The sequence below is a fragment of the Setaria viridis genome, chromosome 9 (genome assembly GCF_005286985.2).
Source record: "Setaria viridis chromosome 9, Setaria_viridis_v4.0, whole genome shotgun sequence".
NCBI classification, from domain to species: Eukaryota; Viridiplantae; Streptophyta; class Magnoliopsida; order Poales; family Poaceae; genus Setaria; species Setaria viridis.
In genome coordinates, this window is record NC_048271.2 from 48416373 (window position 1) to 48443601 (window position 27229).

The following is a 27229-nucleotide window of genomic DNA, read 5'->3' on the forward strand; positions in this document are numbered from 1 at the left end:
CTTGAATGATTGTGATCTAGTGGGTTTGGGTTTTGTGGGTTTACCTTTCACGTATGATAATGGGAAGGAGGGGATGACTAATGTGAAGGTGCGTTTAGACAGAGCTGTTGCGGATACTAACTAGCGCAATTTGTTTGCAAATGCTACCCTGCACCATCTAGTGTCGTCTCGCTCCGACCATTGCCCTTTACTGTTGGAGATCAAAAAGGAGAGCTGGGAACGGCACAAGCCCCGGATCTTTTGCTATGAGATTATGTGGGAATGGTTGGAGTCTCTAGCACACGAAATCAAAGAGGCTTGGTGCACAGCGCCGTGCAGAGAGGGCTTGGGGGGTGTTGCCGCGGCATTACGCCGTGTGCAAGGTGCTCTACGCTCCTGGAGTAAGCTAAACTTTTGGGTCAGTGACAGATCCCTGCGTGCAAAGCTTGAGGAATTGAAGGGCAGTCCATCAGCTGGGAGGAATGACCCGTAAAGTCACTAATCGCATGGATGAGTTACTGTACCGGGAGGAAATGATGTGGTTGCAGTGCTCGCGCATTGCATGGTTAAAGGAAGGAGATAGTAACACGGGTTATTTCCATAGGCAAGCTGCTTGGCGCGCACGTAAGAATCGCATTAAGAAGCTGAAAGATGATGAGGGCAACTGGTGTGATAAGGCGCACGGGCTTAAGCAGATGACTACTGATTTCTTTATGAGGTCATATGAAGCAGACCCGGGTGTTATTCTGGGAGAGCTTTTGGATTTAACGGAGCCCAAGGTTACAGAAGCAATAACCAGCAGCTGTGCAAGTTCACAGATCAAGAAATTTTGGACGCTCTATTCCAGATGGGTCCCTTCAAGGCCCTAGGGCCCGACAGCTTCCCGGCGTGTTTCTTCCAGAGGCATTGGGACACATTGCGGGAAGACGTGACTAGGGCTGTCAAGAAAATACAGCCATTGTGCTTATTTCCAAAGGAAATAACCCACAGGAACTAAAGGATTTCCGGCCTATTAGCTTATGTAATGTTATCTACAAAGTTATCTCAAAGTGCTTGGTGAACAGGTTGAGGCCAATTTTAGGAGAAATTATCTCGCTGGAGCAGAGCACCTTTGTTCCTGGCCACATGATTACAGACAACGCCATCATTGTGTTCGAATGCATACATGCAATCCAGAAGGGTTCCGGTGATAGGGAAGAATTTTGTGCATATAATCTGGACTTATCGAAGGCGTATGACCGAGTTGACTGGGGCTACTTAAAGCAATTGTTGGAGAAGCTAGGTTTTCAAAGTCAGTGGGTACAGTGGATCATGACCTGTGTGTCCACTGTTCGCTACACAGTCCGCTTCAATGGGGCTCTGTTGGTGCCCTTTGCCCCGTCTCATGGTCTACGGCAAGGTGATCTGCTTTCACCCTATCTCTTTCTTTTAGTCGCTGATGGCCTCTCTGTCTTACCGAAGCATTATGAGCGTATGGGACGCTTGGAGGGAATCAAAGTATGTAGGAGAGCTCCGAGTATCTCCCACTTACTGTTCGCTGACGATAGCCTGCTCTTCTTCCGTGCTACTGCCGAGCAAGCGCACCAGGTCAAGGCTGCTTTAGCTATTTTCGAGAGGAACACGGGACAGCTGTTAAGCCCCAGCAAATGCTCCATGCTGGTGCGGGAAGGAAGAGAAGGGAATGGTGCCCAACAGGTTCGTAGCATCCTGGGAATGGAGAGGTTGGATTTTGAAGAAAAGTACGTGGGCTTGCCTACACCCCAGGGACGCATAAAGAGAGGAATTTTTCAACCCCTAGTGGTGAGGTTTGTGAAGCGCATGACTGCTTGGAAGGAAAATGAGTTGTTGGCAGCTGGGAAAGAAATCCTTATCAAATCCATAGCACAAGCGCTACCGAACTATATAATGAGCGTGTTCAAGCTTAGTGGTGGCCTGTGTGAGGACCTCATGAAAGCTATCCGTGCTTACTGGTGGGGATCAGAGAAGGGCAGAAGGAAAGTGTAGTGGGTTCCATGGACGACCATGCTTCTGCCTAAAGGTTTTGGTGGGATGGGCTTTAAAGATTGGATGTTGTTCAATCAGGCTCTTCTTGCTAAACATGCTTGGCATTTACTTATCTTCCTAGAAAGTCTGTGTGCCCATATCCTAAGAGCAAAATATTTCCCTACAGGAAACCTCTTGGACACGGTGGTGGCTGGGGAGGCCTCGCAGATATGGAGAGCTATCGAGTACGGTCTAGAACTGCTCAAAAAGGGTGTAACCTGGCGGGTTGGGAATGACAATTGCATACGTATATGGCGAGACAACTGGATTCCCCGGCCGTATGGTATGAAGCCAATCGAAAGTGTGAGAATGTGTAGGTTACGACGTGTTTCTCACCTCATCGACCAGACGTCCAATAGTTGGAATGAAGCTGTTGTCAGAAGATTTTTCTATCCCTGTGATGTTGATGAAATTTTGAAGATCAAGCTACCGTCCACTCCGTGCATAGACTGGATTGCGTGGAGTTTTGAGAGGACAGGCATGTTCTCGGTTAGAAGTGCATACAAGCTGGCTATGCGGGAAAAGTATGAGATGGGCGTCATTCTAGTGCAGAAGGAGAACGGGCTCCGTGGAAAAAGGTGTGGGGCGCAGAAGTACCATCAAAGGTCGGAGTTTTTGCCTGGAAGGTTGTAAACAATGGTCTACCAACGAGAAGGAATAAGCAATACAGACATCTCAAATAGGAATATAGCTATGAGCTGTGTGGTCATTCGGTAGAGGATGTTTTTCGTGCTGTCATCTCCTGCCCACATGCCCGAGCTCTTAGGGGTGAACTAAGAAAGAAGGTGGCTCACCAGCAGAACCGGATTTGTGTAATACAGGACCAGATTGGCTCCTTGCAACCTTGGACAGGTATGATGCCGAATCTAGTTCAAATTTTCTCATGCTAATACGGAGATGTTAGAACGGGGATTACTGAGAGATCGCTGGTGGCGCCCATAGTTCGTGATGCCCTTAGGATGTGAAGCTCTTATCAAGTGTGTGCTTCGTCAAGATTAGGAAAGAGCAGAATAAAGTTGCGCATGAGCTAGCTCACTTAGCCATCTGTAAAAAAGAGTGCAGGGTGTCCTTCTCGGATACTCCGAATTATATTGAGTCTCTTATTTGTATTGATGCCACTTAATCAATAAAGCTCTCTCCTTTCGAAAAAATACACAATAACCATCATTTCTTCTTAATCACTGTCAATACACGATAACCATCATTTCTTCTGAATCAAACACACAAAAAAGGTACTCAGCATCCTAATTCAGTTAAGGCTGTCAACAAATAAAAACCACCAGACTATAGTAGACAATGTGTGGTTTATTCAGTTAAGGCTGTCTCGTGCCGTTTTCTGCGCACGTGAGAGCAAATAAAGTCCATATTTGAGTGTTCGGTTTGTAAAGAAATTTTGCAGTAAGTGCTTCTTGTTCCCAAGATGCCACCCAAGTACAAGTCCGGGCACTGATTTTTAAGGGGCTATGCATGGTAGACTTGACATAAATTTTTCTCACGTGAATGTTTAGGTGCAACCTCTGGTGAACGATGCCCTCAAAAAAAAAACTCTGGTGAACGATCAAGACTGAATTCAGGGAAAATCTGATCCAGAAACACAGCAACAACGTTGTAAGTTGCATCATGCTATTGTGTCTATTTCACTTGTGGCTCATGCCAAAAAGGTCGCATTCTTTTGGTACTCTATCTAGTTCTTCGGATCGAGGCATTGGCACCTCTAGCTCGGTCGTCCTGCGTAGCAAGGGTAGCTAGCTCGGGGTTCCGCTAAGCAGCAGATGAAAATCACTCTGAAGGAGACGACGGCCAACAGGGAAGAAGGGACAAGACATCAGAAATTCAGAGAGGATGGAAGCCATGGGGATCCTCAAGAACACGGAACCAGCTGCATGCGGTTGCCGCATCTTTGGAACGTGAACTGGCTCCGGCGCTCTCCCGATCTAGTCGGTCCAAAAAAGGCGTAACAAATTCAAAATGAGTGGCGATTTTGATGGGAAGGAGAATCGTGTACGTATACGATGGGAGTAATCGCGAAGGGACTCGGAAAAATCGATTTCACATTGCTAGTGCAAAGGTCCAAAGGATAGTTCATCAGATACCCGGCAAGTGCATTCAGAAAGAGCCATGCAAGAGCCCTCTTGTCCAGGTCCTTCCACTTCCCACTGCGGAATTGGCATTTATCTGAGTCAATGGAAGGGTAGCTTGCTTCCATAAAAGAAAAATAATAGTAGGCGGGTACAAATGAAGGAGAAACATCCTGACCTCTCGAAGAACAGGGCAAAAGGCAGGGTGAAGATGGCGCCCAAAATGCTGCGGTAGAAGAGCAAAGAGAAGACGAACGTGCCCCAGTCGATTGCAACCTTGCTTAGCAGTATAGTCCCCGTGTTGAAGACCTCAGAAAGGACCACGCACAGAGCTGGCTTCCATCCTCCTGCTCCATCCACCATTTCAAGCACAGTATCAGAGATGGCGTACTTCGAATGTCGCATGATCTCTCATAAAAATCAGTAACATCAGGGGATCAAAACTTCGAAGAATTCCCTAAGACAAACATAGATGAAGAACTCCCAACAAAGAACATCGATCAAAGAGTTGGAGCGACCGAAGGTCAGTCTTGCTAGATCCTATCTCTCAGAACTGATTTCATCTTCTTCCTTGGCACCCTTCTCTGTCTAGAACACTCTAGAACCTTCTAGGTTTCTCCTCTTGTTCTACATGCATATCGACATATCGTTGTATCTATTTGGGTTTGTATAAGCACGGCGAAAGAGACGGGACGGCGGCTTGCCTACTAGTTGCATTGCACAGGACGTACCGGAGTTGGCAGAGACCGGCGGCGGCTGGGTCGCCTGAGCCGCGAGCTCCTTGTCGTCGGGATCCGACATGCAATCGCCCGTCGTCGGCGAGTTCGCGCTTGTTGGACAGAACGAGGAGAGGACAATGCTGTGTGCCTGTGTTCTGTGGAGACGGTATATGTGTTCTGTGTAGACGGGCGGCCGGAGAGGAGATCGAGTATATATGCTGCGAGTAGAATTACCAGCACGGCAACGCCCAGCAGGGAAGGACCCTTTATGAACGTAAATTTGTTGAATCAATTCTGAATTAATCACTTTGCATTTACGTGTTCTGTACTGGAGTCCTATCAGGGAATTCAAAGGTTCAATTTGGATTTTGCAACCATGTTCAGCATTTCAATCCCTGTTGCCAGGTCATCATGCAAGTTTGTGCTCCGTGTTTACTCTCTTGAAAACATTAATAGCCATTCTCTCCTTCATTCCTATCATAGTCACCTTGGTCATTCCAACTCGTCTTGCTTCTGTATGCTCCTTAATGCCGTGTCTAACTAGAAGAAGAGGGAGTACAGATAAGGCTTGTGTCAAGTTTACCCAGAAGCATGGGTGGATGTCTTATGAGTGCTTAATTGGTGCCGCTTGGGTTTGCTGTATTTACCTTTTGATTTGCTATTTGGTAGCAATGGTTTATCAGGAAGGCTACAACTTGTAATGATGAATAGTTGAGTGCACTACTCATGCAGAGACTGAAATAAAGACTATTCCTATTCCTTATTCAAAAAGAAGTTGAGCATGTAATACCAGTTGGCATGATATCCTTTTATGTCAGGCTTGCACATGCGATCTGTTCAGCATTTAAGGGGAGCATATATAGCTAGGCAAAAGAGACGATTGGTAACTCTAAATGTATAATGTATTCTCATTTCTAGATGTGCATGCTATGTTTGCAATGAAGTTGCATGTTACAAGCATAAAGCATGTTGAATTGTAAAAGGCCTTTCAAAATTATTTAGGCAAGGAGATAGGTCCAGCTGGCCGGCCAAGGGTACAGCATGTCGTTTTAAGAGTACATAACACCCACCTTGAATCCAAGACGATTAAAAAAAATAATGCGCTAATGATTGCCCATTGTTAATATTGATGATATATTGATATGTCACAATAGTTATAAAGAGAGGAGAGAGGTGTTTCATCTAGGTGAAATACTGAAATTGTGTGTACATTGCTTCCAAAAAATGAAAAGTATTCCGCGTTGGCATTGTGGGTAAAAATTTTAGTTCATCCAGCAATCCCCCAATCCCAAAAGTCATGCATTAAATTATATGGCCAGCATATGAAACAATAAAATGACACTATGCATTGGAGGCGGTTGTTTCATTCATATGCTCAAAGCACTCTAGATGATTTGGGGTTTCTAGAAACAACATGATAAAACTTTCCTTTTGAGATTGGCCTAATTCCTTTGATAAAAAATATAAAATCTATTTGGACATCAACACGATCTCCAACATAACATTTAACAAGCAATATATATATATATATATATATATATATATAAACATATTATCTTAGATGAAAATAATTACTCCCTCTATTGTAAGGGGTATGCTAAAACAATGAAGTTAGATTAGATTTGGACACAAATTTCTCTTACTTGCTACAAAATTAACATTATTCCATAATTAATTCGAATATGAATCTGTTAATGTAATTTTGTACACTAAACATCATATATTTTAACTAATTCTTTGTCAAAATTTACAAAGTTTGAAATATGGGTTACATTGATAAATGAAGGTGGTATATATTATGAAAACTATATTTCATAAGAAATCTAGTCATATGAATCTTATATTCTCAATTTATATAAAATTTTAAATTCAAAGGTAAAACAGGGTTGACTAAGATGAACTTAGGTTAACTCACATCTGCCATCACAGAAAGCACTTAAAACCCTTCACCGAGTACACGATCGCGAGTAGCTTAAGGTTCCTTCCAAGGGAGATCGAGGTGGCATGGTACTAGGGTTTGGGAACAAGTAGAGCAGTCGAACCGAGAGAATTTTGGTGGAGATCATGCATGCAGGGAGTCAGATTCAGGAGAGGTACTGAGAGGTTGCAGGAGAAGCAGGCAAAAGAATTTCTAGTAGGGAGGTGCAAGGTTATGTATTGCTGCTAGGATTTTGTAATGGACGTACTATGTTCGTATGCTGGGTCCACAGCCCAGCCAGTCAAACGCCCGGCACGGCCCATGGCAAAACGTCACTCATTTTCTAAGAAGCCATAAACATTTATTACATAAACTGCATAGTAAGCATATACCAGTGTACAAAAGCAAATGACACATAAAACAGCAAACAGCAGGTAGAGGCAGCCAAACACCAGAATATTGTTCATACACCGAATGCCTGAATCCAGTCTTTCGCACTGACGGAATAAAAACTAGTAATAGCAGATGCATAACTCATCAGCAAATTGCAGGCTGTCAACAAGCACTATGAGCCCATGACAAATATCACTACAAACTTAAGCAAGCAGGAGAGACTTAACAAGCGCTAGGAAATGCATAAGGAAAGCAGATGGCACATAGCAGGTATCCAGCAAGCACCTTAATGAAGTTCACACCGAAACGAACCACCACAAAGGCAGCAAGCGCACACATTAAACAGCAAATAGCAGGCAGAGGCAGCCAAACCAGAATATCGTTCATACGGAACTAAATGTCCTAATCTAGTCTTGGAACTGACGAAACAAAAACTACTGATAGCAAATGCATAACTCTATCAACAAATTGCAGGCTGTCAGCAAGCATCATGACAAAGATTACTACAAACTGAAGCTAGCCATGGACACTGATGAAGTTTACTTAACAAGCGATAGGAAATGCATAACAAAAGCAGATAGCATATAGCCAGGTCTCCAACAAGCACCTCAACAAAGCCCACACGAAACTCACGACCCAAAAGACAGCAAGCCCACACAAAAGCACACCACGGCGGCCTGCCTACACTTCGCCAGCCGCGCTGATCCTGTCCATATTGTTCGCCACCACTTCCTTGGATTGGCGAAGCAGGACGATGCTCTTCTTGAGGCGCTCCCTCTTCGTCCCAGTGCTCGGCGACGGCGCGAGCATCTTCTCCACCACGGCGAGCTTGTTAGCCAGGAGCTCGTTGCCGAGCTCCTCCTCCAGGTCTTTCTCCACCAGCAGCTTGACGCTGAGCAGTACGTGCAGCGCCAGGCCATCAACGAGCCTCAGCACGATGCTCTTCCAGTACGCGGTGAGCCGCGCCCTCAGGTCGAACGCCTTCCCTGCCAAGTCAGCATGCACCCTCAGATGGGACACGTCCACCTCGCCAAAGCCTTCCAGGATGATCTTGGTGGGCTTCGACCTGCAGGGCCGGTCCTGGAGGTCCACGACGAAAGTAAAACTCGGAGCCCTTTAATATAAATATTATAACAAATATATATGAAATATATATGAAATGTATCCGAAAGTAATATTCGTATCAAATTATTTATACATGCTATCTAAAAGTTTTTTCTAACATTCCTCGATGCAAAGTCACTTATGATAGAGTTGATGCCAATCTCATCCAACAATTTCTTCTCGATGCATAACGTTGCCAAACCATTTAATCTCTTTTGAGTCATTATTGATCTCAAATAGTTCTTCAATAACTTTAGCTTTGAAAAGTTTCTTTCAGCCGATGCGACAGTCACAAGCAAAGTAAATAAGAGTCGGTAAGCAATGAAGACATTAGAATAATAATCCATATTTCTGACATGCTCAAAAATCTCCATAGTGGACATTACGCCATCTGGCAAAGTGAATTTCATAATCTTTAATTCAAAAATAAGATCATATACCTCAACATAAGATGAACCATCAAAAGAAAAAGTTTCTATAAAATTTAGTGCAACATTCTTCAAGTTCATTATCATTTAATGACTTCAAAGTGCTTGAGCTCAATAAAAGTCTGAAGATATCTTTAAACACCATGACTTCTTCAAATATGTTCTTCACAGAAGTGATCACCATATCAATCAAAATAAAAATTAACTTCAAAAGGCTTCTCAGCTTCAAAAATTTCTTCTTGGCAATTACTCTCATCAAACTATTTCTTCCTCGTAGCATGATGTTTTTCTGAAAATGATGCCTCTACACCCATTTCTGTAGCAATACCTTTGGCGATGATCAAACTAGAAGAAAACCCCTTATTTCTGTAATTCTCAAAGTATTGCGTTACACCTTGTATTTGCTTCAAACTAGAGTCAATGCACATGGCTGACGATTGCAACTTTTTGCTCACTTTATTTATAGCAAATAAAATAGTATGCCAGATAACCGTACCAAGTAGAAACTCAAAGCTGTCAAGTGCATCAAATAAATTTTTTGCATAACTTTTATCCTTAGGTTCAATGTCATAAGCATGATGTAACTCAAACAAAGCAAATCTTAATTCAGTAGCTTGATATCTTATTACTGTAATACTTTTGATTCGACTCTCCCAACAAGTATTGGATAATGGTTTCACAATTAAACTAGGAACATGTTTAAACAAAACATTCCACCTTTTCGTAGAACTAGCAAATAATACATATATACGTTGAACAATTTAAAAAATGAAACAGCTTTCCCACTATATTTTGCCATATCACAAAGAATAAGATTTAGACTATAGCACGCACATGGCATATACAATGCTCTTTGATTAATATCAATTAATCGTTTTTGTACCCCTTGGTGTTTTCCTTTCATATTAGAACCATTGTCATAGCCTTGAGCCCTTATGTCACTAATATTTAGGTCAAATGACTCCATAGATTCAAGCAATACATTAAAAAGCTCCAAACCAGATGTGTCATCCACCTTAAAAAACCCCAAAAAGTACTTCTCGATTTTTATCTTACTATCAGACAAATTAACACATCGAACTAATACAGTCCTTTATTCTTGATGACTGACATCAGGGTACAATCTAGGATAATGGAGAAATACTTAGCTCTATTAACAACCTTTATGATAGAACTTGTAATATCAGAAGCCAAAAGAGATATCAACTTATTCTAAATTTTATAACTGAGATAATGATAATGAATTTCTTTGTTCTGAATACGTCCTTTGTTCAAAATACATCTAAGGTGGTCTTACATTACCAAGTCAAATTCTGCAATCCTCTCAGCACAAGCTAAGAAATTACTATTATTATTATCATTATAAAGCTCCTCACTACTTCCTCTAAAAGCCAAATTGCGTTTAATAAAATTTCATAATGGCTATTATTCTTAACAAAACATGCCTCAACCGTTCTTTCTCCTTTGTAATTTGCTACTGCAATTTTTTGTCAATTATTTCCTTTTTCCACAGTCTAGCTCTCAATTCATTCCAACTGTTCGTGTTACTAATATGCTCGACACTATTTTCATGTTCTCTAAGATTCTCACTGATATGCCTCCAATTTTTAAACCCATCACCTGCTAAGGAACTAGGACTCTTGCTAATGCTAGACTTGAAGATCTTACAGTAGAAATAAAAAACTTTGTCAACATGCTTCGAATAAACTAACCATTTTCTATCATGTACCTCTCCATTGCTTAATTTTCTAGAATAATAAGCATATGAAAAATATCTTGAAGCAGCATCTAGAGGAAATTTGATATTTTCTTCTCTTGTAGGCCCTTTCTCGACTAATATGTCTCTTCCTTTATTATCAACATTATCCCAATTTCTTGGATTATAAATATCTAAAGTGTAAACTGGTTGCTCATCAACACTAGCAAATTGTGCATGTGCACCTGATGCATTTACTGTATTCTTAGAGTCACTTACATTGTTATCATCGACGTTGATGTTAACATTTTCTTCCTGATTCCCATTAATTGGTTCATCCACAACAACTATTGCCAACCCATCTGGGTTCATCAAAGCGCCCGTATTCCTATCAGAGCCCTGATTACTCTTGCAAAATTTATCCATAGCTCCGCTATGTGATTCTATCAACTCATCGACACGTTTTTTCTTTTCCTTTTCTCGTTACCTGATTCATATTTTCTAGATAGCATGATATCCCACAATACTAAAATTATTATAAATATACAATAGTTATAAATCAGTTAAGATTAAATAACTTGTGATAGTGAATTAATAATTAATGGTATGGAGAACTGGAGAATTAGCAATCGAATCAACTGATCACATAAGCGAATTAACGATCTCCTATCTGATCTCTGCCCATCCGTCGTTCCGCGTGACCTGTCGTTTATACCCAGGGGTTATTCGCCATAAGAGGAGAGTCCAGAGTCCCTGCTGAGTAGTGAGTACTACCTACGCAAGCGCCAACCGCAAGCAACAAGCTGAGAACCAGCGGGCGGCGGCAGCCCTAGCCCCTGAGCGGCGGTTGAGTACAAAGTACCAGGCTCGAGCGAAGGAAAGGATCAGAAATTGGATCTAATCGCGATTAGATGATCGAGTCTATTGATCACCTCAATCGCGTCGTCTACTCGTCTGTGGAGCTGCCACATGCGTAAATAATTACGGTTCACCGAGTCACCGACCTTGAGCCATGTTGCATGCGACTTGTGCAGCAGGGCAATAATTATGGCTCACCGGCCTTAGGCCATGCTGCATGCGACTTGCGCAGCAGGGCAATAATTATGGCTCACCAGCCTTGGGCTATGCTGCATGCGACCTGCGTATCAAGACAATAAGCACACCTAGGGTGGAGCCCCTGGGATTTGGGGCCTGGGACAGCCGCAACACCCCCCCCCCCCCCCCCCCCCCCCCCCCAGGCCAGCCCTGTCGACCTGTCCTCCACAGCCTCCATGAACTTCTCAAACCCTTCCATTATCTCTTACCATGCTTTCGTCTTCCATTATCTCTTACCATGTTTTCATGTAGTCAGGGTTGGCGGTGTAGTCCCCCACCAGCTCCATCGCTATGACCTCCTTGACGTGCTGCGCCGAGCGCACCCGCACCTTGTCCATCAGGCTCTGCACGGCGCTGCGGCACGATGACTGCATCTGCGGGAAGTTGTCGGAGTGCTTGAGCAGTTCATCACAAGGTCCTTGACGTACTCCCAGACGCCGTTGACAAGGTCTTGAGGAACCTGATCGATCATCTCGACCTTCTTCTTGAGCAGGACTAGGAACACTGATCGGGGCAGGAAGTTGGGGAGGTTGATGCCCTTTGCATCCGCTCAGCATCTCGGCGATGCGCGCCGTGCCATGGAACTCCCGTTCATAAAGATACTTGTCGAACTTGCCTCTCACCAGCACCTTCTCCAGTGAATTGCAGACCTGCTTCACGTTGTGGAAGAACACCCTGACGGCATCAGCGATGTTGTTCAGATCCTGCGGCATCTGGTCCAGCTCGACGATGCTGCGGCTGAGGCAGTTTTTGATCTGCTTGACGATGTCGGGGAGGCACTTGGCGATGATGCCGGCTTGTGTCTGCATAAGCCTCTGCGCAAGGACTGGGATGCCGACCATGGACTTGTCGATCTTGGAGAGCAAGGGGTGGTACTTGAAGAGCCGCTCCTCCTCGACACGGGCCTGGTCGTACGTCTCGTCGCCGATGCGGTTGCGGACGCAGACGTAGCCGAGGCCGATGTTCACATCGTCCATGGTGACCTTCTCGAGCAGGCCCTCGGGGGCCTTGTCGACCTTGGTGACGACGGCGAGCGTGCGCTCCCCGGTGCGGTCCACCTGCTGCGACATGCGGATGGACTCGCACGTTGGGAAATCCACCGTGGCCGACAGTACGTTCAGGATGATGCTCTCCTTGGGGGCGATGTACTCCATAATGATCTTGGTGACCAGGTTGTAGATGTCCTCCGGCTGGCCCTGCACGGAGACGCGCGTGATGCCGGGGAGGTCGAAGAGCGTGAGGTCCGGGACGCCCCGCTTCCGCACGACGAGGGTGATGGGCGCGTCGGAGATGCCCTTACCGCTCCCGACGATCTCCGCTGTGGCGGCGTTGATGGCGTCCGCGACCTTGGCCTCAGTGGTGGCCACCACGCGGCCGCTGCCGTACTCGAGCTGGAGCTTGGGGGAGTCCACGGAGGGGTCGTCCTGGAGCCACATGACGAGCGGGACGCGGGTGCAGATGCCCTGGCCGCGGGGGAGGCTGATGCCGGCCAGGGACTCGAGCACGCTGGACTTGCCGCTGGACTGGTCGCCGACGACGACGATGGTGGGCAGCTGGATGCCTTCCTGCGTCACCTTGAGGTGGCGCAGCCGGTCCACCGCGTCGAGGAGCGGGCGGATCTGGTCGTCATACGAGGCCACGATGGCGCTCGCCGTCACGGCGCTGTCCGCCGCGGCGCTCTTGGTGTCGGCAGCAGCGTTCGCCTGCTTGGCACCCATCTGAAGCTTCTTGGACATGTTGGAAGGAGAGGTGGCGGTGGAGTGTGGCTACTACTACAAGTTCGTGGCGCGGGTGTGAGAGGCTTTGGCCAGCTTCTTATATGAGCAGCGAGGCTAGGGAGTGTTTCCACCGGAAGGCGAAGGGGCGCGCTCCCCAGCTCAGGAGGCGAGTGCGCATGGGAAATCGTAGCAGCGCTGCCTGCGGGAGTAGTAGGCCAGGAGGCCGTTGTTCCGGCTTCCGACGCAGGAACAGGACAGCCGTGCGCCCGTGCAGCGCATTTTCCAATGCAGCATTTGCGATCGGTAGCCGTTGCAATCGATCGTTGAGCTGCTGGTGGTACTGTTGCGATTTAGAGCAGACTCCGCTCCTAAAAAAAATAGCGCCGTTTACGGCTCCTCCACTTCCTCCAGTGAAGTAGCTTCTGGGATGGAACTGGAATCGGTTTAAAAAATATTTGGCAAAATGACTTCTCCTATTTTTACATGATTAGATGAAGAGGTCAAATGTTCATCGTACCCCTCACCATCTTATTGTGATTTTCATCAATTTATAGTGTGATTTGTGGTGAAACAAAAATGAGCCAAAGGGAGCCTTATTATTTCGGACAGGTAATGCTTTTGGATGGACGGCCCATCCAAAAAGGCCCGTAGCTACTGGGCTCATGGGATGGACCGTGTAGCTCTCGAATTGATTTTAGCCCAGGTAAAAAGTTCGGTGGGCAAAGTTCAGCAAGATTAGACTATGTAGGCCCTCCAGAGCCCAGATGCCAGATGTCAAATTATTGCGTCAATCGTTTCATAACTAGTGCCTGGTTTTCAACGAGCTGGCATCAGGCAGGAGTCAGGACAGTTCAGGGCCACCCATCCAAACCAGCATAATTGAGAATGAGAAGGTTCAGTCTGCCGTGGTTATCATAAGACATATAATATTAATATATCAACAGCTTCCTTACAAGGATGGGAGCTTATGATTTAACAAATTTTGAAGCAGAAACACCAAGAACTAGACAATCATGCTACAATAAGATTTCGTCATAAACAAGCTTTCTTTCCTACTGGCTATAAACAAAAGAACAAGCTGCACGTACCAACCAGACAAGCTACAACCTCACCAAAAAAAAGGATACAGCAAATACATGAACACTGCCTACCTCACCACAAAAACAAATCTGAAAGTTAAACAAAAGATTACATCTGAAAAAGCAACAATAACCCAAAAAAAAATCTCCACATCTCCACTCACTCTAGATAACATTTTTCTTTTGTTTTCAACATGTCCAGAAGCTGGCACCATGATTCAGCTTTGTGCAGCTTTGGAAGGCCTAATGATTCCTACCACCGACCACCACAACAGAAAAAGTTGGTAGTGCTGGACCAGCACAAAAAGGGTCGGCTTGCTTCCAGCCCACAGGCAAAATGAGCAGAGCCTCCCTTAAAATCAGCCATCACCTTGCAGAGGGACCATCACCAATGCAGTGCTTTGGATCCTTCCGATCCAATCAACTGAATACATACTAATCTAGTCTAATCTGCAAAGGATAATTGTATCAAGAAGTTATTGCTGGCAACAGTCAAAGTCCTTTTTTTCAAAAAAAAAAAAAGAAAGAAAGATCAGGTAACAGCCGAAGTAATGCAATTATCTGATCATTTAAGGAAGATAGCATAAGATTTGTTTCAGTAACCAGGGTTCATTTAACATTTATTAACAAAACTTACCACACGTATAGATGAACTTGCTACACTGAATTTGCAGCTATGGCATCACCAGCATTCTTAACATGAAGTTCCACATTACGGAGATCCCGAAGATGCTGCAAGATCTCCTGAAGTAGGTCCATGCCCTTGTCTCCTTTCTTGAGGGATTTGATGCAGTGCCTCAGGAATTCCTTGTCCGCCTCCAGCGCTTGCAATCGCTCATACACATGATCAACCTCCTCTATGATTGCCAGCCTCTCCTGCTCCTTGGCAAGCACGGATGCCGGCTTTGTCGCCGAATCATCAGCTTGATCTGCCTCTCCTACTCTTGCAGATGGCATTTGATCACAAGTCTCATTGCCGACTGCATCGAATAGAGGCAGAAGACTCTTCCCTCTACTGATAGAAGTCCTGCCTCTGCATCTTGCCTTGTCACCGGTGAGGATGTCCTCAGGTGAATGAAGCACATCGGCCGACAAGTCCATATCACCGGAGGAATGGCCAGCAGCGGCATTGGCGGTGACATCGTCGTCTTCCAATGTGAAGAGCCTCTCCTCCAGTGTCTTGAGCTCCTCCAAGATGGAGAGCCTCTCCATCTCGAAGTACGTCAAGGAATCATCCAGAGCCACTAGGTGCTTCGTGCTGTCCGGATCCCTCATGGAGCTAAGAGCAGCATCTGACGAGCTCATCTGAATGTTGCCGCCGTCCGGAGACTCGCCTAGCTCGCAGTAGTCGTCGGAGTGCCCGTCGCTGTCCTCGCCGCTGGACGACACGGAGGTGCCACTGCCACTGCCACTGGGGCTGCCGCCATTGGCCTTGAAGCTCGCCATCCTCCGCCTCTCCTTGTCCTCGTAGCGCTGCACCTTCTGCCTGAACAGCTCGAGCTCCCTCTCCAGCTCCTGCTTCTCCCGCTCCCGCTTGGTGACCAGCTCGTTCAGAAGCTGCAGCGCCTCCTGGTCGTACTCCGACTGCTCCTCCATCATCCGCTGGTACTGCAGCGCCTCCATCTGCATCGCCGCCTTCTCCTCCTGCAGCCTGTTGATCATCGCCATCGTCTGGCTCGCCGCGATCGCCGCGGCGCTCCGCTCTTCCTCCAGCTCCGCGTACAGCGCGCCCAGCGCCTTCCGCTCCGCCTGCAGCGCCGACTTCAGCTGGTCCACGGTGGAGGGCTCGCCGCCTTCCATCTCGCTTGCGACGCTCCCGTCCAGGGAGAGCGACAGTGACCGTTTCCTCTCGAGCAGAAACATCCTGTCCGAGAGCTGTGCGGCGACGCCATTCGTCGGTGTCTCAGGTGCTTTGTCTTCTTCCACCTCGTTCTGTTCGTTTGGTTGGTAATCTGATCCCGTGTTCGTTGTCATCTCCTCCTGTTCGGCTTCACCTGCTTCTAAAACAACAAAAGTTAAAGCAGAATTTAGTACACAAAGGCATCAAGTATCAACATTATTTCTGTGGGGAAACTGTAGGTGAAGTAGTGTTCAGTCATTTATTAGTACCTTGCTCAGTTGAGGCTAGGATCTCCAATGGCGATGGCTGATCATCTGCACCAGCCAGTGGAGCAACCTGCTCCTCATGCGTTGCCAAGTCTTGGAATGGAACGACATGGTCATCTTGTTCCCGTTCGCATATATCGCTTCCGATTGATACTTCGCAGTTCGTGTCCACCTCTGCCGTTCTGTCATCTTCAGAAACGGTCTCTGAGACTGAACCCGAAAAAGTGTCATGGTTACCGATTGACAAGCTATGGAGCACGATGTTGAGAAACAGTATGAAGAAAGTACCGTGAGGCACAAAGATGTGATCTTCTTCAGCTGTGGAATCTCCAACTTCAACAGCATCTTCAGGAACATCTTCATCATCTTGGGAGTTGGAGTTATGATCAGGATGAGATGGGCTTGCTACGGTCTCTGGACAAGGGATGGGGCTGATGGGCACGACAGAGTCCTCGATCACATCGGCCGGCGTTGCAACCGAGGAATCCAACATCCTCTTCTCCTCCAGAACCACTCCGATATCCACATCCCTCGAATCCTGCTCATCTTCTGCTACCTGATTCATTCCATCCGCCTCTTCAACATCGCGATGCAGACCCGAATCATCGGCGATCGTCATCTCATCAAGCGCCACAACGGGTACCAATCGGTCGTCCTCCAGCGCGATCTCTTCGCCCTGACCCTGAGCCATGACTTCCAAGGATTCATCCTGAACAGCAGCCATCGCCTCGTCTTTTTCTTGTTGATGTTGTCCTTCCACCTCGCTCTGCCGCTCTTGCTTCTCGACCTCGTCCTGCTCCTCCTCTTCCTCTTCATGATCTTCTTGAGCCAGCAGAACATAGCCTTGGTCGTCGTCTGTCACTTCCTCAGTTATCTTCTCCTCGACGTGTTCTTCCCTTGTACCCTCCAGCTCGCGCGAAGAAGTCCGTACAACGGCTTTGCAGCAAGCACACGCCCTGGCGCTTTTCTCCGCTGCATCTCTTGTCTTCTCCTTCGTCGAGGACAGGCAGCCCTCGCACATCTCCCTGCCCTCGGCGAGCCGGCGGTGGCGGAGGCAGTACCCGAGCGCGGAGATCTCCGCGGCGTGGTCGCCGCAGAGGGCGTCCCGCAGCCACCGCGCGCCGCCGGCCTCGCCGCCGTCCGCCTGGAAGAGGCGGTCGACGCGGGAGCAGAGGAGGCACGGCGGCGCGAGCCCGAAGTAGTCCGCGAACCTGTCGATGGCGTAGGCGAGCAGCCCGTTGATCAGGAGCAGCGCGATGAGGACCCACTCCAGGGCCGCGTGCGCCAGCGCGGACGTGACCCGGTGCGTCCTCCGGTGGAGCGCGGCCGCCAGCTTGCCCGCCGCTGCCGACGCCGACGCCGCCATGGCTGCCGCGATGTCCTCCTCGATCACCACCACCCCTAGGGCCGCAGCATGGACAGTCGCGATCTTGCTTGGAAGAACCTCGCTGCCGATCGAGACCGGAGGAAATGGAAATTGTGTGGAACGCTCGCCGCGAGCGGCGACCTGCAAAGGCAGAGTGGGGGATGAGATGGCAGGGGAGAGGGGTTGCCGGGTTGGCAGGATGATGGATGAGTTGTTTTGAAGCTTCTCTGGCCTTCACCTTTCGAGGGAGAAAGGCGGGCCATTGGACCCCATGGACGAAAGAAAAAGCTTTGATTTTTTCACGTCGGAATGCAGGGGGAAGGACGGGGGCTAGCCGGCTAGCTTACGATTTTTCCTGTTGATGCGGCCTGTGGGCGGCGGGTAATTGGAATTTGGAACCGCTGCACCGGCCGTCGCCCGGGGTGACGAGACGCCGAGACGGGCAACTGGCAAGTCCTGGGTATGCCGCACGCGAGTGGTGAGCACGACCGTGCAGTCCGGCGGATTGGTCTCGAGGTAAAGGCTGGTGCTCACGACTCCAAAAATCAACAGGCATGAAGAGGCTCTGATTCCTTTTTTTTTCTTTTTGACATGCAGGGCTTCCGTGGCGATGAATGAGATGCCCTGTCTGCAGGTAATAAGAGCAACTTCAGAGGAACCTTTAAATCATCCCCTTATCACATCCAATGTTTAGATACTAATTAGGAGCATTAAATATAGACTAATTACAAAACTAATTGCACAGATGGAGACTAATTTGCGAGACGAATTAAGCCTAATTAGTTCATGATTTGACAATCTGGTGCTACAGTAAACATGTGCTAATGATGGATTAATTAGGCTTAATAGATTTGTCTCGTGAATTAGCCTCCATTTGTGTAATTAGTTTTATAATTAGCTCGTGTTTAGTCCTCCTAATTAGCCTTCAAATATTTGATGTGATATAAATTTTAGTCAGGATTAAAGATCCAAACACCCTGTTAATTAAGAAGAATACAGAAAAAAAAAGCGCTCTCCAACAGCTCTCCAAACTGCCGTATATTTTCGGAGACGCGAATCGCGACTCCCGCGCGCCGCATATTTGCGCGAGATCCTTTCTCCCCCAAGTCGCCCCGCGCTTCCGGCTTCCTTTGCCGCGCGTCGCGCGTATCCATTTGCCCGCGGGCCCAGTTCGTCCGCGCACCAGTGTCGGGACAGAGATAGGGATACGCGCTGCTACAACGTGATGCTCAATGGCTTGGGCCTTGTTTAGTTGGCCAAATTGGGAGGTGCCAAATTACTGTGCTAGCACTGTAGCGTTTCGTTTGTATTTGTGAAATATTGTCCAAATATTGACTAATTAGGCTCAAAAGATTCGTCTCGCAAAGTACAACAAAACTGTGCAATTAGTTTTTAATTTCATCTACATTTAGTACTCTATGCATGTACCGCAAGTTTGATGTGATGGGGAATCTTCTTTTTGCATAGTGCTAAAGTTGGGAGTGGGGGTGAAGTAAACAAGGCCTTGGCCATCCACGGACATGATCATGCTATCGTGCTGCGTTTGCCCAGTTTGGCAGGATGTGCATCAAGAAGGCACACATGCTGGATTGGTCGGTGAAGGCAAAAATGAGGTTGAATTTGGCATTGTGCAGGGCTCGAGCAAAGCACTGTGGTTGCATGGTTGATATGCACATGCGCGCCGAGCGTCCGGAGTGAGACGCGGCGCCGCCAAGCCCGAGTAAGCCGGCCACGGGCGCCGCTAGCACGTACCCGAGCGGCGCGGCGAACGCGGCCGCCGCCGCGCCGACGCACGAAGACGACGGCGACGTGGCGCACGAACGGGGCCGGGAGGACGCGTAGAGGGATGGAGAACGCGACCCCGGACGTGCCAGCGCGGGCGGTGGCGTGGACGCCATCGGCCCAGAGCGCGTTGTTGTGCACGCATAGTGCCGAGGCCTCGACGCCCGCGCCGGAGAGGCTCGTCGGGAGGGGGACGTCCACGAGCCGGCTCACGCCGCCACCGCGGAGCAGTTCGAGCGCGCGGTCCTGGACGGTGGCCTCAACGGCCAAGATGTTCGCGGCGCGGCTCAGCCGCCAAGCGGAGGCACTAGAAAAGTGTGGCGAGGACGACGACGACGGGCGCGACCAGTGACGGACAAGGTCGCCCTGGCCATTGGCGCGCCTCGTCTTCCTCGATGGCTAGCTCTGCGGCAGCGTGTGACAGCGACGGCAGAATGCCGCCATCACGATGGCGAGGAATCAAGGCTATGTTTAGTTGCCCAATTTTGGAGTGCCAAAATCATTGTGCTAGCACTGTAGCATACTGTAGCGTTTCGTTTGTATTTGTGAATTATTGTCCAAACATTGACTAATTAGGCTCAAAAGATTCGTCTCGCAAAGTACAACAAAACTGTGTAATTAGTTTTTAATTTCATCTACATTTAGTACTTTATGCATGTACCGCAAGTTTAATGTGATGGGGAATCTTCTTTTTGCATAGTCCCAAAGTTGGGATTTGGTGGTGAACTAAACAAGGTCCAAATGGTGGTGGTTGGAGAGGGGAGGAGGGGCTACACATGCTGACGTGGCAAGTTTTAACGTATTGGGGAGTTTATTATTAGGGATCTGCTGTGGGATGATATGATTTTGGGGAAAGAAATATTTAGTAGAGCCCTCAATATATAGTTTTGGAAAGAATGTTTTGAGCTTGGAGTTGCTCTAAAAACGCATATCCGATTTGCCCAGGAGGTAACAATCGTCGACAGGGAAAAAGAAGGTGTTCGGAATCATGGAAGAGCTATGGCTTATACATTTCAGCATCAGCGCAGCGGTAGTAAAATCCGGTACCCGTTAGTCATAATGGTACACTTGTAGGCAGGCAGTCCTGCATGCTGTTTCTTGATTTGTAGTACAATTAAACAAAGAAGACTACACAAGCAGCTGGAGATCGACGTTATAATTCCGTGGCTTATTTAGGTTACCGTGTCTGATCATAAAGGGGAAACTCACCAAAACATCCCCTGAACAGAAAAAAAAACTGAAGAAACATTATGGCAGAGGACGGAGGCCGGCCGTTTCAGGCACCAGCTAGGCTGCATGAATGCGGTTGCAAAGTTGGATGGAGCCCGTAAACACCCACATGGGATTGGGACGGGATCCACAAATTCCACATCCTTTGCCATACAGCTTCAGACATTCAATAGCTCGCACGTGCCGCACTACGAGCACCAGAAGTCCAGAACCAGTACCACGTCGCGCGGAATTTGGTAGGAACATGCGTTTCCAGTAGTGGGAGTAACAGTTACCCTCCCTGCAAAGAGCATGCTAACGTTAGGACTCTGATCAGCCGGGAACACATCCACGCACGAGCGCCAGTCTGTTCCAGGTCTTAACTGCGTGGCTTGGACGGGTGCTGGGACATTCCAAGAGGTAAAGGCCACGGAGCACGGAGATGTTGTTGGGTGGGCGAACTGGAGGACGCACCAAGAGTGGGAACGAGCGAACGAACGATTCCGATCCGTTGCGGTAGTACGGCGGTGCCGTTCGTTGGTGGCGAAACGGGCGGCGGGAGCGTCCGTGCGCGGGGCGGCGGGGGCGAGTGGATGGACCAGCCAGGACGGAGGGAGGCCGGGGCCCGGCGGCTGGAAGGTGGGGAGGAGTTGGTCAGCTGATGGCGCGGCCGGCCGCGGCGTGGCCCGCCACCGACCCGACCCCGCTTTCGGCAGCGCCCCTCTGCCTTTGATGAGCTTGACGATCCGATCCCCTGCCGCTGCCAGCGCGTGGGTCTCCTTGTCCTTCCGTTGGCTAACGGCCGCATCTCCCACTTGGCCGCCCGCGCCGCGCGCCGCCCGGGCCGCCCCCACCGGACATCGTTTTTCCGGGCTTCTTTTGCCAGCTTCGATCGAGAGCTGTGTGGACTATGAGCCAGGCGGCTCATGGAGGCCGTCACATCGGCTCATCTCCGAAAGCCGCAGTTCAAGGAGATGCATTGCAGGGGTGAGATCAAAGGATTTGCTTGAAGCAGACACGGGAAAGTAAGGGGCGTAAAGGACGTGACCAGAATGCTGAGAGAGGTCAAGAAACGTGTGTTTATATGTCCGTGGGGTTTGTTAGGAACCAGACAACATCCCAGCTGGGAGCGCTGGGGATTATTAGGTCCAGCGAAGCACTTGAACAGCAAAAGGATCGAGTCTGGTGTAGGAGTATGTTTTTTTTCTTATTTCTCGTGTTGTTGGAAACAAACATGAGTTCGGTCAGTCCAAGAGTTGAATTGACACGATATTTATGGACAGCGAGCCTCCAAACAAGAAAGCTCCGGAAGTCACCCTTTTTATGAAAAGCGTGTGTTTACTTCATTTTGTGCTGTCACCATAAGTTCATGGAAGTTGTAATGCTACTTATTCTTGCAATACTACGGGCAAGCCGTTTTATTTATCATTATAGTAATCTTTTTTTTGGATGGCAGTATACATTTGAAGTCATTGAGGGGTTAGCTCTGTAGAATAGAATCTAGACCTCTAGCTGACTGGAAGCCGAGGATGGACCAACGATGGATATGTCATTCTTGTGCAACCCTCTCTCGCGATTGCAGTTGCTGAGTGGAGGCGCCATGCCATGGGTAGCACTGTAAACATATAAATATTAGTTTTTAAGATATATTAAAACTTGTGCTACAAGAATACCTATTTTGTCACCTTTTTTATCCACTTATGCACATTTTTTAGTTGACTAGGATCCCTTCTTTCATCATTGGTGCATGTTTTTAGTTGACTAGAGTAAAATCTCGTTATAACCACTACAATAAAACAAAATGTCTAAACGAGACAAACTGTTCTAACTCAACTAATCACAGCTAAGTATTGTTAAGAAGTCAACCAATTCGTAATACATTCGTGGAAAAGAATGATACATCTCTTATCTACCTAAAAAGAACTATTGAAACCAAATATATCACTATGAGGTTACCATACAACCAGCCTCGCATCAATGATATATCATAAGAATTATAGCTATTCGATGGCAGAATGTGAAATTGCCCGAACAAAAGAAAGCCTTTAGGACATGCATAAAGGAAAATGACCTGAGCAAAAAGGAGATAAACATTCACGTCTAGGCTACGGAGTGTTTCTTTGCCGGGTTACACTCTGCGCCGAAACGATGCCAACTTATTGCATACACCCGTCTTCGACATGGTTGCTTGTTTACATTAACGAATCGGAATCATACTCGGACAATTTCCCAACAAAAACAGGCGCTCACTCAAAACACGAAATAATAACCGAAATAACAAAGCAACAAAACACGAAAAGCGATCTGCTTTCAGAGCGACATCAATCCATCACCATCAGGCTGATCCCATCTGGCTGGCGGCCTGGCGCACACGCCGATCCAGCCCCGCGCGGCTGTAACGCCCACACCCACCATCAGGCACGCACCAGCCAGCCAGCCGCCCCACTCCACCCCACCGAGAAAACACCGCACCACCCGCCCGCCCGGCCGACATCGCCCGCCCGCCCGCCCGCCCGATCCGGCCGCGGCCGCTCCCTTTTACCCGTTCCACGCCTCCGCCCGCGGCTCCGCGGTGACGCCCGCCGCGGCGTCCGCCCCCCCGAGTCCAATCCCAATTCGGCCGGAGCAGCCGCTCCCCGAATCCCCAATCCTTTTTTCCCCGGAGGCAGCTGGGATGAACCGGATCCCGTCCGTCTCACTGCGGGGCGGGGCGGACGCGGACGCCGCGGCGGCGGCGGCGCCGCCCCCCGACCCCGCGGCGCTGGCGCGGTGGGCGCGGGCCTTCTGCGTCATCCGGTTCGACCTGGAGCGCGGGCAGCTGGTGGAGGCGTGCTTCCCGCCCGACGCGCTGGCGGCGGCCGGCGGCGGCCTCGACCGCCTCGTCGCCTTCTCCTCCTTCCCGGACTCCATGTCCCACCACCTCCCGCGCCACCGCTCCTCCGTCCACGACTCGCTCTTCTCCTTCCGCATCCCGGACCCGTCCTCCCCGCGCCGCGCCTTCCTCTACGGCTTCGTCTTCAACCGCCAGCGCCAGGACGAGCGCCTCCCCCGCGGCGGCGAGCAGAAGTCCGTCGTCATCCTCTCCCACGCCCCCTACTCGTCGCTCTTCCGCCTGCTGCTGCAGATCCTCGGCCCGCTCTGCTTCGACGTCGGCCCCAGCGCGCTGGCCATGGTGGCGTCGTACGTCGCCGCGTGGCCCGCGCCGGCGCCGGGGAGGCCCATGGAGCTCCCGATCGGCAGTGCCGCGCTGCGCGTGCACCTACCGCCTGCGGCTGACGACCCTGGTCCGCCGCCCGCGCTGCTGCCCGCCAACCCCTCGGTGCCATACGGGCTCTTTCATGATGCAGACCTGTTTGCCGCGTTCCGCGGCCTACTCCTCCACTTATGGACGCTCTGGGAGCTCATGGTGGTCGGCGAGCCCGTCCTGGTTGTCGCGCCGTCTCCAGCTCAGTGCTCAGAGGCTGTGGCTGGGCTTGTTAGCCTTGTTGCTCCACTTTTGTATAGTGTGGACTTCAGGCCCTATTTCACTATCCATGATCCGGATTTTGCTCGCCTGAATGCGCTTGCAGAAGGTGAGGTCTTCCCGCCAATGGTGCTTGGAGTGACCAACCTGTTTTTCTTGAAGAGTCTTAAGAGCATTCCCAATGTTGTGGCTGTGGGAAGCCCCAATCCGAATTCAACGAGGGTGCTCCCAGTGGGTGGCCAATTGCCAGGGAATGGAACTAATGGGACACCCGGGAAGCTCAAGCTTGACAAACTTTCGATCAATAAGTTCTCTCCCACTAGCCTATTGAATTCCATCAAATTGAGAAGAGAAGGTCCTCTTTCTCTCATGACAGAGCACAAGGAAGCGTTATGGAGCACGTATGGGCCAACCACAAAGCCTGATACTTCTGTTCTAAATAGGCTCATTGACGCTGGGGTGTCACCGAGGATTGAAGAGTCCATGTCAGTAGTCAACAATGAGATATTGCGACGACATTTCTTGGAGCTGACAACAAACTTCCTTGCACCTTTTGGGCCGTATCTGAGAACTACAACACCATCAGAAGGGAGTTCGCCTTTTGTTGACCCACCATTGCTACCACCATTTCACGCGGATGAGTTTGTCAATGGTTTGGCAGCTAGAGGTCCAGGGAAATTTTTGTCCAAAAGGATGAGATCCAATTGGTTGGATCTATATAGGTACGCTGGATTTTTTTTTGTTTGTGAAGAAATTTACTAGGTTTCTTACTTGAGGTACTGGCATAATAAAAAAGCATGACTTATATTTCGCATCTTTATCAGGAGATTCCTGGAAGGCCCCAATTTCATGCCTTGGTTCCGACAAAGACGTGCTGCTGCAGAGCAAGAACAACAGAGGCTCTGGAGGCAGGCTCGCATGAATGTTGACACTGAAAAGCTAATGTCAAAGATGTCCGAATTGGAGAGGATTGATTCTTTTAATGCTGTTGAGCGGTATCTTCTTAGAGAGATGGAGGTATTTAATCACACATTTTCTCTTTTTTTTCTTTAAGAAATTATGATCTACTGAGTTTTGCCATTTCTTAACATATGATAGCATAACATTATTTAGGCATTTATTCAGCAATTAGGTGTGGAACTTTAAATCCGATCATTGGTACAAGTTCTGTATTCTGACACATGAGCCAAGAACAGCTGATAATCCAACGTACAAGTAACAAAGAAAAAATCGCATAGGTTTGTATCTATTATTTTGTCACCTAAGACTGCAAACTTATCCTAACACAAAACATAAGACTCGTATGTCTATCTCAAGACTTTCTTTTCTGGGGGCTGCTTAAGTTGGACTTAGATTCAAACTCTAATTGACTAGATAAGGTGCACTGTTAGTTCCTAACAAATATCTGATGGCATGATCGGGTGAACTCTAGGAATTAAAATTATTGAAATAATAATTTGCGATAATTAACTGAGAATAACCTTGCTGTTTACTTACCAGCACCATAGGGCTCAAATGTCCTAATACTCAGAAAGTCAGAACCCCTTTAGGAAAAGATTCAGCATCATTTATCCATGTGAGTTGCCTCAGAATATCAGAATGAGCATGATTGAAGTTATTAGAAATTTAGAATGAGCAGATCACCGTCAGGCATCATTAGCAGTGTTTGATTAGCTTCCTAGGAAGAAAAATAAGTACTAGAATTTTTTTTGCTAGCTGCCATAAGAATACCTTGTTTGCTCAATTCTGATCAAATGGAAACTTCAAGTTACCATCTTTCAGCATCAAGAGAATAAACATATTTGGTGCTAGTCTGCCATCTTTCTATTAGTTTGACCATGAATAGCCCTTCCCCCATACTTAAAGATTGGCAGGGCATCTTTACTTTAAATATTGGATAGTGACACAATATTTAAGCAATTCATTGTTTTCGGACTGCCCTGCCTTCTAGAAATCTGGCTCTCCACAATAATTGATATAGCTTGATTATTTTATTATATTTCAACAGAATTACCACTTGAGAGCTAATAAGTGCAATGTTAACTGTCTCCTAATTCGAAGAACGACAAACATGTTGGCCTAATGTCTCAATGCCTATTCTACTGTACGGCGACTATATTAATCTTCAGTTCTGTTTTCTATATTGAATGCCATTAGATGGAATACTCTAATTTCAAAAATCTTGTAACTGCCTGCATTGGTGTAACTAGTGAACTAACCAACAGGATGAAGATTCCTTGTGGATTATGGTTGATAGATTAAATTCTATATTCTGTACCCAGATACTTTATTTTTTGGAATAATCCATTCCCAATATTTCTTCTCCGAAGAAAAGTTAGTTTTGTTAATTTCTGACCTCACATTGATGGTTTACAGCTTTCACCATCTGAGATTTTGTGTTTACTGTTTAGCTGTCATTGGTTACACTACACCAGCAACCAGAGTTCATTGCACCAGATATGGGCATCGGATTTCTTAATAGTTTAGCATATGGGGAATTAGAGGTCAAAGGAATATCTTGGGCAGTTAATTGCTCAAAATCCCTATTCTACCATTCCGTCATCTGTTCTATAGACATTACTTAGTGGAGGTCCTAATGTTATTTGTTATTCTCCATCCTACAGAACTCCGGAAGAGGAAGTGCTGATTCAGCAGCAGCGTGCCAGAAATTGAAGGGAGACCTCCAAGCAGCTTTTAGCGTCCTGCCGAAGGACATGCAACAGCTTCTGCTCTCCAACCCTAAAAGAGCTGTTCTTCTTCAAGGTAGCCAAGAAAAGGCCCCGGGGCCCAACGGCATTGTCACCCAGACGAGTTTATAGCAGTTCTTTTTCCCCACCTCTGTAACATTACCACTGTTGACTATTTTTCCCACACACATAATACAAAGTTACACATTTTATACTTGTCTGCTGGATTGACCCACGTTCGCCTGATATATCTCTTTCTTTCCCTCATTCTCTCAGCAATATTTCCGTCGTCCAAATTTTTAGTTTTCCAAGACCGGCAGGCGGCAGTGCGGCACGTCCCCTCCTTTCTGTCGGCCTGGGAACAAC

The 27229-nt window shown here is 47.9% G+C and overlaps 2 protein-coding genes and 1 pseudogene across 5 annotated transcripts; 1 reads left to right on the forward strand and 2 right to left on the reverse strand.

Moving 5' to 3' along the window:
- Positions 1-7780: 7780 nt before the first annotated feature.
- On the reverse strand, positions 7781-13598 carry LOC117840134 (dynamin-related protein 4C-like; annotated as a pseudogene).
- Positions 13599-14175: 577 nt separating this feature from the next.
- Positions 14176-18009, reverse strand: LOC117839220 (myosin-binding protein 3). 4 transcript variants are annotated; one of them, XM_034719498.2, is made up of 4 exons: positions 16645-18009; positions 16360-16566; positions 14888-16244; positions 14176-14700 (listed from the first exon to the last, which is right to left on the reverse strand). In XM_034719498.2, exons 1-3 carry the CDS (start codon positions 17720-17722, stop codon positions 14908-14910), a joined length of 2622 nt encoding a protein of 873 aa, XP_034575389.1. In that variant the 5' UTR covers positions 17723-18009; the 3' UTR covers positions 14176-14700; positions 14888-14907. The 4 variants fall into 4 exon arrangements, with proteins under 4 accessions (XP_034575389.1, XP_034575388.1, XP_034575386.1 ...); XM_034719497.2 differs by having other exon boundaries at positions 14888-16247; positions 16645-18008; XM_034719495.2 differs by having other exon boundaries at positions 14888-16250; positions 16645-18003.
- Positions 18010-23229: 5220 nt separating this feature from the next.
- Positions 23230-27077, forward strand: LOC117839422 (uncharacterized). Its single transcript, XM_034719754.2, has 3 exons — positions 23230-24898; positions 25001-25193; positions 26801-27077. The coding sequence occupies exons 1-3, from the start codon at positions 23388-23390 to the stop codon at positions 26993-26995; spliced, it is 1899 nt and encodes a 632-aa protein (XP_034575645.1). The 5' UTR covers positions 23230-23387; the 3' UTR covers positions 26996-27077.
- The last annotated feature ends 152 nt before the right edge of the window (positions 27078-27229 follow it).

Bases quoted from the DNA above. Each gene is read 5' to 3' on its own strand.
- LOC117839220 (XM_072290629.1), bottom strand. From the start codon at position 17,722: ATGGCGGCGTCGGCGTCGGCAGCGGCGGGCAAGCTGGCGGCCGCGCTC. The intron at 16,251-16,359 runs GTACTAATAAAT...TTGTTGTTTTAG, and splicing joins CCTAGCCTCAACTGAGCAAG to AAGCAGGTGAAGCCGAACAG.
- LOC117839422 (XM_034719754.2), top strand. From the start codon at position 23,388: ATGAACCGGATCCCGTCCGTCTCACTGCGGGGCGGGGCGGACGCGGAC. The intron at 24,899-25,000 runs GTACGCTGGATT...CATCTTTATCAG, and splicing joins AATTGGTTGGATCTATATAG to GAGATTCCTGGAAGGCCCCA. The intron at 25,194-26,800 runs GTATTTAATCAC...TCCATCCTACAG, and splicing joins ATCTTCTTAGAGAGATGGAG to AACTCCGGAAGAGGAAGTGC.